Below are 13,031 nucleotides of genomic sequence, written 5' to 3'. Positions count from 1 at the left end.
TGGAGAAGGATAAGATCAAGGCAGAGTAAAGTTGATCTCATAGGGGCTGTAAATCCCTCCGCCCACACTACTCCCAGCATTTGGGTGGACCAGGCAGCCTTCCTGCCTGTGGTCCCTGCAGAGGGGGGTCAGAGAAGCAGCGTGGCTCAGTGGAAAGAGCACGGGCTTTGGAGTCAGAGGTCATGAGTTCGAATCCCAGCTCTGCCACTTGTCAGCTGTGTGACTGTGGGCAAGTCACTTAACTTCTCTGTGCCTCAGTTACCTCATCTGTAAAATGGGGATTAAGACTGTGAGCCCCACGTGGGACATCCTGATTCCCCTGTGTCTACCCCAGCGCTTAGAACAGTGCTCGGCACATAGTAAGCGCTTAACAAATACCAACATTATTATTATTATTATTAATTCTGAAGGCACAGGAGGCTGGTGAGGCTTCCAACTCTGGTCATGTGTTGGGTGGTTGTGGGAGGCAGCCACCCCCACCCCACCTTGAGGCCAGAGCGAGTGCTGGGGGGGAGCGAGGGAGAAGGCAAATCAGGGGGAAATACAGGCTGGGAATTCCCCAGCGTTCTGGGGGTCTTTGGGATTATGAGTCCCAGGCTTAAACTGGGCACAGACTGAGCATGTTCAAACGCTGGGCAACTTTGTGAGTTTGGCAGTGAGCCAGAGAAGCTTGAGGTGGGAATGGGGTACGTGTGGGGAAACTGAGCAGCCCAGCTGTGACCCATGTCCAGTTCTCTAAAAGTCCTGGGGTTGATCGCGAGGGTCAGCCTGGATGTTAAAAGGGGGTCAGCATTTGCCCCATGAGGGCTCTGGTGGCCCACCCAGATGGTTCACCCATCATTCAATTAATGGCATTTATTGAGTGTTTATTATGTGCTGGACTAGCTCTTGCTTGGGAGAGTACAATGCAGCAGAGTTGGCAAATATGGTCCCTGCCCACAATGAGCTTGGAGTCTAGTAATAATAATACTAATAATTGTGGTATTTGTTAAACGCTTACTATGTGCTAGCTACTCTACTAAGCGCTGGGGTAGATACAAGGTAATTGGATTGGACACAATCCCTGTCCCACATAGGATTCACAGTCTTAATCCCCATTTTCCAGAAGGGGCCAGAGAAATGAAGTGACTTTCCCGAGGTCACACAACAGGCAAGTGGCAGAGCCGGGATTAGAATGCAGGTCCTTCTGACTCCCTGGCCCGGACTCTCTATCCACTAGGCCACACTGCTTCTCTAAGTCTAGAGCTCATGGTACACAGGCGCCCGCAATGCTGATGTCCTTTCCGAAGCTCATTCTTCCTCGGGTTCGGAGGGGGCGCGGCGGGAGGGGGTGGCTGGGGAGTCTCAGCCAGTGTCATGGTTGGAGCCATGGATGGCTCCCTGGGACTCACGGCTTCCCCTGAGGAGTCCCCGGTCAGAGCTACTAAACTTCTCTGGACCCAGCAATCCCTGGGGCTCAGGTGCATGGCGTTCCTGGCTGGAGGGTGAAGGGGGAGGGGTCGTGTTTGGTCGGTTATTTTCAGAAAGCCCTTTTATTTCCTGTGTAGGACGGGGCAGCCACGGCTTCAGGATGTGGTGGGTGAGAACTTGTTGTGTTCACAGTTACCAGGGTTTGGGTTCGGGGTGATTATCGTTCTGTTTCCATGCCACTTCAGAGTGGGCAGCTTTTCTCTTGGGTTGTTCTAAGGTTGTTTTCTCTTTACGGGTGCCAGTCTGCCTTTGCAGTTTTGTGGGGGAGTCAGGGGTGTTGGGTGGTCCGTGATGGGTCACCGGGAAGAGTCAGGGGTGTCAGATGGTCTGTGATGGGTCACTGGGAAGACTCAGGGGTGTTGGATGATCTACGCTGGGTCATTGAGGAAAGTCAGGGATGGAGAGGAGAGAGTCCCGGGTGTTGGATGGTCCATGCTGGTCACTGGGGGAGATCACGATGGAAAGGTTAGCATCGGGGAAGTTGGATAGTCCATCCTTAATTATGAGGGTGGGTGTTCAGGAAGGCCATCAGCGCATAGTTCTCTGGGTCCAGGTGTCCCTACCAGAGGCAGTATGGGCTGGCTGGACCCTGAGCCTGACCCCAGCATTTTGCTCATGTATCAGGTGGACCTCCAACCAAGGCAGAGGGCAGAAATGCCCTAGCGGGAGCCAGAAATCACAACAGACTGGAATTTTCAGGCTGAGCACCAGCTAGATGCAGAGTGCTCTATGTCTACTGCCTGCAAAGTGTTATACCTGTTGTGGGCAGAATGCTGTACCCTTTCTCATCAAAGAAAGTCAAAAACTCCTCCACCCAGCCATGCTGGATGCTGCAATAATAACAAGCTTTATTAAGTCCCAACTAAACACTTGCCTAATACAAGACTTTCAGGACTCACAGTAGCTTACAAAAGGGGCAAGGGCATCTGCTGCTGCTAAAGTCTCTGATAGATTCTGTTCTGCCACCACAGGCCATGCCCGTCCTCCTTGCCAGCTGTCTCACTGTGCCGGCCGCTGGGCATAAGAATGTGGATGATCCAGTGCAAACCTTCACCGCTGTGGCCGACACATTTGGCACACGTTCTGCTGGCAGTGGGACAGATCTTGCCCCCTTTGGCTGAAGTGCAAGGAAACATGGGCATCCTCTCTGGGTCCTGTGCCAACTCTCATAATATCTGAGCAGTGGTCACCTGAGGAAGTGGCAGCAGAGAATGCTGCCTGCTACATTTGCAGAAGAACAATGGGGCATCAATTAAGGGGTTCCCCCTCGGTGACTCTCATCCATTCATTCGGTCATATTTATTGAGCACTTACTGTGTGCAGAGCACTGTACTAAGAGCTTGGGCGAGTACAATGCAACAATAAGCAGCCTGCACACAAGGAATTTACAGTCTACATACTCTTGCTCGTGGATGCTGTCTCACTGACCACAGCCATGCTGAAGGTGGCCTCCGCTGGAGTCTTGGGAATGGACAGAGACACACTGCCCACAGCCCTGGCCTTCCAGAGCCAGGGATTAAATACTGTTGATTGATTGGAGGAGGGAGGGGAGGGCAAGATGGACTGAGAACTAACTTTTACCCCTCCAAACCAACCCAAACACTCCACTCTGCTGGGACCCGAGCCAGACTGTCATGACACGGGGGCTAGACTAAGCCAACCGGGGCGGACCCCCAGCCGTGGCCAACACAAGCCAGACCGCCCGGTTACGGGCCAGACTGAGCCGATGGGCCAGACTGGGCCACCCCTGGTCACTCCCTGTTAGATGAGGCGCTCATGAGGCGGGAGTGGGTGTTGGAGCTACTTTGACGCGATAGGTGCTCACGGAACTCAGACGTGGTGAAGTAGTAGAGGATGGGATTGAGGCAGCAGGAGAGGCTGGCCAGGCACAGGGTGAACGGGTGGAAGTAGGTAGAGCTGATCCGGATGTCTGGGTTGGTGATGGCCTTCACTTTGGTCATGGAGTAGAAGAAGAAGTTGAGATGGTAGGGCGTGAAGCAGATGGCGAACACGGCCGCACAGGTGTATACGAGCCTCAGGGCCCGGTGCTTCTCTTGGGCGCTCGGGTAGCCAGGCAGCTGCTGCAGGGAAGTGCGGATCTGCCACGTGCTCCAGCCGATGATGAAGGTGGGGGCCAGAAAGCCCGCCAGCTCAGCCACGGTGACCATGGCCACGGCCCCAGCCACCGCCTCGGACCGCTGGTTCTTAATTTCTTTGTAGCCCAGGTCGGCGAAGCAACAGCCAGGCTTGAAGCACCGTTGGAGGGGGAAGAGCAGGCAGATGGTCCCCACGACGGCCCAGATGGCGGTGCTGATGGCCACGTCGTAGCGGCGCCTCCAGCTGCGGGCACCCATGGGGTGCACCAGGAAGAAGCAGCGCTGTAGGCTGATGCAGGCCAGGAAGCAGATGCTGGCATACATGTTCAGGTATTTCAAGTAGAAACACAGGAGGCACAGCAAGTATGGGAAGGGCCAGTGGTGGTTGACATAGTAGTAGATGCGCAGGGGTAGCGACAGCACATGGGCCAGGTCGGCCATCGACAGGTTGACCATGAAGATGACCGCCTTGTTCTTCTGGCGGACGAAGCGGCACAGGACCCACAGGGCCGTGCTGTTAGCCAGCAGCCCCGGGATGAAGACCACGGTGTAGGTGGCTGCGTATAGCGAGGCCTGAAATGTGACGTTGGAGGAGCATCTTCCAGTTTCATTGACCCAGCTCTCGTTGACCCCCGGGACGGCACAGGTTGGCTGGCTCATTTAGTGAGAGCTGCAGAGGGGAGAGAAAAAGAGATGGATGTCTGACTGTACGGTTGGCTGGAGCACATATGTGCACCTAGACGTATAATAACGTTGGTATTTGTTAAGCGCTTTCTATGTGCAGAGCACTGTTCTAAGCGCTGCGGTAGACACAGGGGAATCAGGTTGTCCCACGTGGGGCTCACAGTCTTAATCCCCATTTTACAGATGAGGTAACTGAGGCACAGAGAAGTTAAGTGACTTGCCCACAGTCACACAGCTGACAAGTGGCAGAGCTGGGATTTGAACTCATGAGCCCTGACTCCAAAGCCCGTGCTCTTTCCACTGAGCCACGCTGCTTCTCAGAGTGGACCTTTATGAGACCTTTATGAGACCTTTAACCTGGAGCATATGTGTGTTAATGGATGTCAGAGTAATAATAATAATAATAATAATAATAATGTTGGCATTTGTTAAGCGCTGACTATGTGCCAAGCACTAGGGTAGTTACAAGGTAATCGGGTTGTCCGATGTGGAGCTCACAATCTTAATGCCCATTTTATGGATGAAGTCACTGTGCCTCATCTGTAGTTAAGTGACTTGCCCAAAGTCACAGAGCTGATAAGTGGCAGAGCTGGGATTAGAATCCATGACCTCTGACTCCCAAGCCTGTGCTCTTTTCTAGTAGGCTGCACTGCTTGTGTGTGCATAGATGTGCGATTAAATAGTCGGCCAGAGCGGGTGTATGCTTGACTCTATTTATTGCCATTGTTCTCGTCTGCCTGTCTCCCCCGATTAGACTGTAAGCCCGTCAAACAGCAGGGACTGTCTCTATCTGTTGCCGACTTGTTCATTCCAAGTGCTTAGTACAGTGCTCTGCACATAGTAAGTGCTCAATAAATACTATTGAATGAATGAATGAATGGTTGTCTGACCATACAGTTAGCCGGAGCACGTGTGTGCACACGAATGTCTGGCCGTACAGTCAGCAGGAGCACGTGTGTGCACATGGATGCCTGGCTGTACAGTCGGTTGGACCACGTGGGCACACAACGGTGTTTGCCCTGGGCTCTGTCTCACGGGTTTGGAGAGCTTCAGCCGGTAGCAAACGGTTTAGGGTGGTTTTCAGCTTCCTGTCCCATCTCACAGAAAAAACCACCCAGCTGCTTCCTGAGCTTGGGTCTTCGCGCCGTGGGCCTTCCGCCGAGTAGGGTTGGGGGTGGGGGGTGGTGGGAAGGTGGATGGGGCTTTCCCCGCATGGCTAGGCCCTCAGAGGCACTGGGCCTGTTGGGGGTTTGGTCACCCCGGCCTGGTGCACCCCTGTGCCGGGAACCCAGGTGGGTGATGAGCTCTGGAAGTTCCCCGCCCCCGATTCTGAAGGAAACCCCTCGGGTCCTCCCGCTCCTCTGCCTCGGACCCCATACATTTAGGTGGGGGTCTCCCTGCCCTCCGTGCGTGGGACAGTGAGCGATCTCTTGCTCTGACCCAGGGGCCAAAGCCGGGGGGGTGGCGGGGAGACGCTCCAGGCTGGTAAGCAGCTTGGTGACTGTGGTTTCATTCATTCAGTCAGTCAGTCATTTGTATTTAGCGAGCGCTTACTGTGTGCAGAGCACTGTACTAAGCGCTTGGAAAGTACAGTTCAGCAATAAACAGAGACAGTTGCTTCGTGCTGCCTGCGGGGACTTTCCTCCTTCTGGGAGCGGGGAGGGAAAGGAGCCTGGGTTCACCTAACCGAAAATATATGTGACAGCCTCTCCATCCCCCTCACACCCCTCCCCTTCCCAGCCGGTCCGGCATTCGCAAGGCTGAAGAAAGAGGGGGTTGGACGTTAGAGCCTGTGACCTAGCCCTCCCCCTCCCCCCAATTCCCCCCGGCCCCCTTCCTCCAGCCATTGGACCCTGCCAGTGACCTTGCCCTCAAGGAGGAGAGCACTTAGGTATATATGTATATATGTATAATTCTATTTTTATTGATGCCTGTTTATTTGTATTGATGTCTGTCTCCCCACCGCCCCCCTCCCCCCACCCCCCAGACTGTGAGCCCGTTGTGGACAGGGTTGGTCTCTATTTGCTGTATTGTACTTTCCAAGCGCTTAGTACAGTGCTCTGCACACAGTAAGCACTTCATAATACCAATGAATGAATGAATGAAGAGAGAGCAGGAAGAAGAGTGGCAGCCGTCTGGGGCTAGCAGGGACCCACTAGGAGGCCGACTTTTATTTTTATTTATCATGGCATTTATTAAGCGCTCACTAAGTGCCGTCACCGTACTAAGCACTGGGATATATACAAGCTAATCAAGTTGGACACAGTCCCTGTCCTAAATAGGGCTCACAGTCTTAATCCTTATTTTACAGAGGAAGTAACTGAAGCACTGAAAAGTTATGTGACTTGTCCAAGGTCACACAGCAAATGACAGAGGTGGGATTAGAACCCAGGTACTTCTCAATCTCAGGCACATGCTCTATTCAGTAGGCCACACTGCTTCTCTTTCTAGACTGTGAGCCCGTTGTCGGGTAGGGATTGTCTCTATCTCTTGCCGAATTGTACTTTCCAAGTGCTTAGTACAGTGTTCTACACACAGTAAGCGCTCAGTAAGTACGATTGAATTAATGAATGAATGCTGACTACTGGCTGACTAGCAGCCACAGCCACACTGAGGGATGTGGCTGACCAGCTCAGATGCCGATTGGTTGTTGCCTACTTTCATTGGAGGGCAGTGGCCGAGTTGGCTGATATGAAGTCTGGAGCGTTGTAATTCTAAATTCATTCATTCTTTAAATATTTGTAGAATGCCTAATGTATGAAGAGAACTGTACTGAGTACCTGCTGTGTGCGGACCACAGCACCTAAAGTGAGATATACACTGTACTGAGAGTTGGGCAAACAGCACTGAACTGAGCACTGACTGTGTGCTACTGTGTTCAAAGCACTGTAATTGTCACCTCCTGCGTGTGTGATTGCTTGGCCCCCCGAAGAAAGCTATCCCCTGAGTCTTAGTACATGCTCAAGAGCATAGTACAGTGCTCTGCACACAGTAAGCACTCAAAAAGTATAATTGATGATTGATGATAATGAGCCAGATGGTACATCAATTCTCAGAGGCAGAATGGTCCTTTGACCCGCTTGTAAAACAGTGAGCTTACCCAACCAGTCCTACCTTGACAACCCTCTCTCAGGGTCGCACCTGGAGAGTTTCCAGTCCTCTACCGGTCTCGACGACGGGAGGGAGAGTCAAGCAGAGGCTTATCCTTTCCATTCCTAGCTTGGGCAATGGCTAGCGAGTGGAAGGCCATCTCCTACAAGTCAAAACTCACCTGGGCTGGGCAGCAGCAGCGTGGGAGAGAGTCGAGAGCAGAGACTCAAGTTTACTGCGCAGAAGGAGGCGATGGTAAACCACTTCCGTATTTTACCAAAAGAACTCTATGGATCCACTACCAGAATGATTGCAGGTGGAGATGGGGCTTTCTGGGAGAGATGTGTGGGTGGTGTCGCTATGGGTCGGAAACGACTCGACAGCATAAGACAAGACAAGACTACCTTGACAGTAGTGTGGCCTAGTGGAGAGAGTGTGGGATGAGGGATCAAGAGACCTGAGTTCTAAGTCCACTTCTGCCACTGGCATCCTGTGTGACTGTGGGCAAGTCATTTCACCTTTCTGAGCCTATGTCTTCACCTGAAAAATGGGGATAAGATCCCTGCTTTCCTTCCCTTTTAGACTGGGGGCCCCATGTGGGCATGGGCTAAAACCAATCGATCATTATTTTCCACAACATGTAGCCCAGTGTGCTGCCCAGAGTTAGTCCTGAAGAAATATCATCATTAACTAAAAAGTGAGGGTGGCTTCATGACTTGTAGTTTATCAGTTGTTCTCTGCTTAGTGGTTTCCTCACAGGAACCACCAGCAAAATTAATTTCTCCACCCTCATTTTGCTTGCTTCATCCTATTTGTAATTCATTTTAGTGTCAATATTTCCTACTGGATTGTAAATTCCTTGAGGGTAAGGATCGTGCCTACTAACTCTACTGTCCTCTCCCAAGCATTTAGAACAGTGTTCCGGACACAGTTGCCCAATATTTTTGGTTGATTGAGGTTTGTTTTTTTGTGGTATTTAAGCACTTACTATGTGCCAGCACTGTAGTAATCAGTGGCATAGATACGAGATAATAAGGTAATCTGGAACAGTCCATGTTCCACATGGGGTTTATAGTCTTAATCCCCATTTTACAGGTAAGGCTGAGGCGCAAAGAAATTTAAGTGATTTGCCAAAAGTCACAGAGCAAATAAGTGTTATTTCCACAAGGCCACTTTGCTTCTTTTAGAATGGTCCTGGCAGAAGAGTAATATATGGGCTGGAGAGGGGAGACCTTGCCCCCTCCTACCTCACCTCGCTTCTCTCCTTCTACAACCCAGCCGTCCCCCGGCCCACGTCCTGCCTCTGGCCTGGAACACCTTCCCTCCTCAAATTCAACAGACAATGACTCCCCCTGCCTTTAAAGCCTTATTGAAGGCACATCTCCTCCCAGAGGCCTTCCCAGACTAAGCCCCACATTCCTCATCTCCCACTCCCCTCTGTGTTGCCCTCACTTGCTCCCTTTGGTCTCCTCCCCACACCTCCTAGCCCCACATCACTTTTGTATATATCTGTAATTTTATTTATTTGTATTGATGTCTATCTCCTTCCCCCCAACGCCCCCCAGACTGTGAGCTTGTTGTGGGCAGGGATTGTCATTGTTTATTGTTGTATCGTTCTTTCCCAAGTGCTTAGTACTGTATTCTACACACAGTAAGTGCTTAATAAATCTGAATGAATGAATGGATGAATGGAGGTTGGGGACCAGCAAGGAAGATAGCGGTGATGTTGATAATAACAATAATAATAATGTGGTACTCTTACTATGAGATAAGCCCTGAACTAAGTGCTGGGGCAAGCAGATAATAATAATGTTGGCATTTGTTAAGCACTTACTATGTGCCAAGCACTGTTCTAAACACTGGGGTAGATACAGGGTAATCAGGTTGTCCCAAGTGAGGCTCACAGTTAATCCCCATTTTACACATGAGGTAACTGAGGCACAGAGAAGTGAAATGACTTGCCCACAGTCACACACCTGACAAGTGGCAGAGTCGGGATTCAAACCCATGACCTCTGACTCCTAAGCCCAGGCTCTTTCCACTAAGCCAAGCTCCTTCCCTACATGAGGCTCATATTACTTAGACTGTGAACCCCTTGTGGGGCAGGGACCGTGTCCAGCCTGATTATCCTGTATCTACTCCAGCGCTTAGTACGGTGCTTGACACACAGTAAGTTCTAAACAAATATAATAATAATTTAAAAAATGACAAATCATATCAATACATCAGCATCAATGACTTCCTTGGGTGTATGTCCAAGTGGAGTTGGGTATTATTATGAATTGTATTTATTGAGCGCTTACTGTGTGCAAAGCACTGTACTAAGCACTTATTTGAGTTATCTCCTTTCTCTGGGAGCCCCAAGATTGCAGGAACCGGGAAGGGGGCAGGGAATCTATGTCCCTCAGTTGCAGATCTTAATGTTTTCTTTCTCCTGCAGAGGCCCAGTCAAACCAGAGCAGGCCTCACCTCCCACTCCAGCAGCAGGTGTTGGGGCTCCACGTCTGAAGAGGAAAATCCTCACGGCCTCCCGCTTCGTATGACGTTATTACAGCACACTGTGGCCACACCTTGATGCCCCCCACTCGATATGGGCCCTGAGATGAAGCTCCGTGCCCCTGCCGTCCGAAGCCCATCCTCTTTGAACATCCCCAGCCCCAAACCCTCTGGCCCTGGCCCGTGGGGAGTGGGCGAGGGGCTGCACTCCTCCCTTCCCTCGCCCAGGGGAATCAAATTCCAGAGGCGGTGGAGACCCAGCAGCCCCTTCTGTATGAACACCTTCAGGTTTGAGTGGGTAAAGGAGAAAGCATTCTTCTACCTCTTTAAAGACTTTCTAGAGTTTTGTTTTGCTCCAGCAGTTCTGTGGTTTCATTTTTAACTTTAATCGAGCAGGCAGGACATAATCCACCCTGAATTCTGGGTCCTAAGGAGTGAGGAACCAAAGTTTTAAATGTTATCATGCTATCGAACCATTTCCCACTGTCTTGGGGAGCAGTGGGATGCCCCCACTCTCCCGAGAACAAACTGCTTCCAAAATTCCCCACTGACGGTAGGGAAGCTGACCTTCTCGGGGGCTTTTGAGGGTGTGGTCCTCCCCTTCCCAGGGGCCTGAGACTGTATACTTTTGTGAAGGATGCCCCCCCTCCACTATCTCCTTTGCCACCTCATTTGGGTTTCTTATGTAGAAAGGAAATACCAAAATGTCCCCTGGCCTTGGACACCGTGGTCCTCAAAGTGATGGTCCCGCCTCCCCGGGGAAGTCGTAAGGGATGGCCGTTGGGCCAAAGCGCGGGGTTTTGATGCTATTGATGCTTGTTTTGATGTTACTGATGCCTGTTTTGATGCTATTGATGCCTGTCTACTTGTTTTGTTTGGTTGTCCCTCTCCCCCTTCTAAACTGTGAGCCCATTATTGCGAAGGGATTGTCTCTGTCTGTTGCCGAATTGTACTTTCCAAGCGCTTAGTACAGTGCTCTGCACACAGTAGGCGCTCAGTAAATCATGGCTCAGTGGAAAGAGCTTGGGCTTGGGAGTCAGAGGTCATGGGTTCTAATCCCAGCTCTGCCACTTGTTAGCCGTGTGACTTTGGGCAAGTCACTTAACTTCTCTGTGCTTCAGTTACCTCATCTGTAAAATGGGGATTAAGTCTGTGAGCCCCACGTGGGACAACCTGATCACCTTGTATTCCCCCAGCACTGTTCTAAGCACTTAGAACAGTGCTTTGAAAATAATAAGCGCTTAAAAAATGTCATTATTATTATTAATAATAAATAGGACTGACTGAATGAATGAAGTTAGTGGGGTAGGCAGCCAGAGTCAGGACCTTCCCGCAGGGTGGGTGAGTGGTCTTTCCCAACATCTGTCCAGGGCGGCGGCGATAACGGAACGAGCCCGGCTCCTCGGGGGTTTCCAGTCTACCGTTAATCAGGGACCACCCCTGGCCAGGGGTTGATAGTGGCTCTATTGTTTGGACGTTGGGGAGGGGCACGCCGCTAGGAGGTGCTCCTCGCCAGAGATCTCCCCGCCCAGAAGCACTTACTATATATACAATCGTATTTATTGAGCGCTTACTCTGTGCAGAGCACTGTACTGAGCGCTTCATGTATATAACTATAATTCTATTCATTTATAACGATACCTGGTTAATTGTTTTGATGTCTGTCTCCCCCCTCTAGACCGCAAGCCCACTGAGGGCAGAGATTGTCTCTATTGCTCTCTTGTACTTTCCAAACGTTTAGTACAGTGCTCTGCACACACTAAGCGCTCAATAAATACGACTGAATGAATTAATTAATTAATGAAATGTCCCAAAGGGCTCCCACTGACCCTCCCCGCCCCGGGGTGACCTAACGGGGAGTCCACGTCCAGCCGTCCCTGGTCAACCTCTCCGCCAGCTCGACTCCTCCCCACCTGGCTCGGGCACAAGGGTCCACGCTGCGGCAGCCTCTGGGGCCACCACCCGCTCCCCACCACCCAAACCCTACCCCGAGGCCTGGGGGTGGGGGGCGGCTGCTCCACATCCCCAGTTCGGCCACTCAAGCTGACCGCTGCCACTGGTCCCCAGCAGTGCCGTCCCGCCCCCTCCCCCGGCTGTCCACGCGAGCTCCAGACCTGGTCCACGTGGGCCGGCCGGGATCCCCGCTGCCCGGGGCAAGATGGCATGACAGCCCTGCACCGTAACCCCAGAGTTGACCTTTGACCCGAGGCCCGTGGCCTTAAAGTGGGTGAGAAGGGCCAGACCTGTCAGGGGGCAAGCTCATCTGCTCTCGCAGGACTGTCTCCACGCCCTCGCTCACCTCTACTCCCCCCAACCTCGGACCCAGCCGGGAAAGGGCACCACTCTGCATGGGCCCCTAGGCAGGTTGTGGAATTTGACCCCCCGACCCTAAAAGGCGAGGTGGCAGCCCACCTGCCGCAGCAGCCTCTCTTCCCGCCCCCCATCGACGGCGCTACCTACTGTTTCCTTCCCCGGGGGCGGGCGCCCGGGTCCTCTCGCTGCAGTGTCCGGGGTGTGGGTGGGTGGGGGCTCGGGGTCCCGTGGGAGACGTCCCGAGGGGGTCCGGACGATTCAGCACGGATCAGCCGGGGTCGAGGGCAGGAGGGGAAGTGCCGGCCTGGCTGTGCGCGGGCTCACGGGGCTTGCGTAAACAGGAGGTGACTGTCCTGCCCTGCAGCTTCCCAGGCGAGCGATCTCACGGACTGGCTTCAAGCAGTGATGTTCTCGCCACCCCGACTTTAGCCCCGCCAGTCCTTGTGACGTCGAGGTGAGGAGGAGGGTGGAGCGGGCCCGGAGCTAGCCTGCCCTCACCCACCCGCGGCTCTACTCAGAAAGGTGTTGTTTCCCACAAACTGCGCCCTCTCAAACCCCTGATGATGATCTCATCTATATAGCACTTTTCGAGACAGTAAGCTCGTCGTGGGCAGGGAATGTGTCTGTTACATTATTATATTGTAATAATAATAACAGTGTTGGTATTTGTTAAGCGCTTACTATGTGCCAAGCACTGTTTTAAGCGCTGGGTAGATACAAGGTAAAAAGGTTGTCCCACGTAGGGCTCACAGTCTTCATCTCCATTTTACAGATGAGGTAACTGAGGCACAGAGAATTTAAGTGACTTGCCCAAGGTCACACAGCTGACAAGCGGCAGAGCCAGAATTAGAACCCACGACCTATGACTCCCAAGCCCATGCT

At 52.2% G+C, this 13,031-nt stretch overlaps 1 protein-coding gene and 1 non-coding gene across 2 annotated transcripts; one reads left to right on the top strand and one right to left on the bottom strand.

Moving 5' to 3' along the window:
• Positions 1–2,276: 2,276 nt before the first annotated feature.
• Positions 2,277–12,596, bottom strand: LOC107547702 (putative P2Y purinoceptor 10). Its single transcript, XM_029067062.2, has 2 exons — positions 12,297–12,596; positions 2,277–4,236 (listed from the first exon to the last, which is right to left on the bottom strand). Exon 2 carries the CDS (start codon positions 4,224–4,226, stop codon positions 3,222–3,224), a length of 1,005 nt encoding a protein of 334 aa, XP_028922895.1. The 5' UTR covers positions 4,227–4,236; positions 12,297–12,596; the 3' UTR covers positions 2,277–3,221.
• LOC114813047 lies at positions 7,374–7,511 on the top strand. Its single transcript, XR_003760658.1, has one exon. It is a non-coding gene; the product is annotated as a small nucleolar RNA SNORA7 (small nucleolar RNA).
• Positions 12,597–13,031: the final 435 nt, after the last annotated feature.

This window comes from Ornithorhynchus anatinus, chromosome 6, assembly GCF_004115215.2.
Source record: "Ornithorhynchus anatinus isolate Pmale09 chromosome 6, mOrnAna1.pri.v4, whole genome shotgun sequence".
NCBI classification, from domain to species: Eukaryota; Metazoa; Chordata; class Mammalia; order Monotremata; family Ornithorhynchidae; genus Ornithorhynchus; species Ornithorhynchus anatinus.
Note: the sequence above shows the minus strand (reverse complement) of the source record. Positions and strands in the feature narration are given on the sequence as shown.

What these genes read in the sequence shown, in the direction of transcription:
- LOC107547702 (XM_029067062.2), bottom strand. Translation starts at nt 4,226, where the DNA reads ATGAGCCAGCCAACCTGTGCCGTCCCGGGGGTCAACGAGAGCTGGGTC.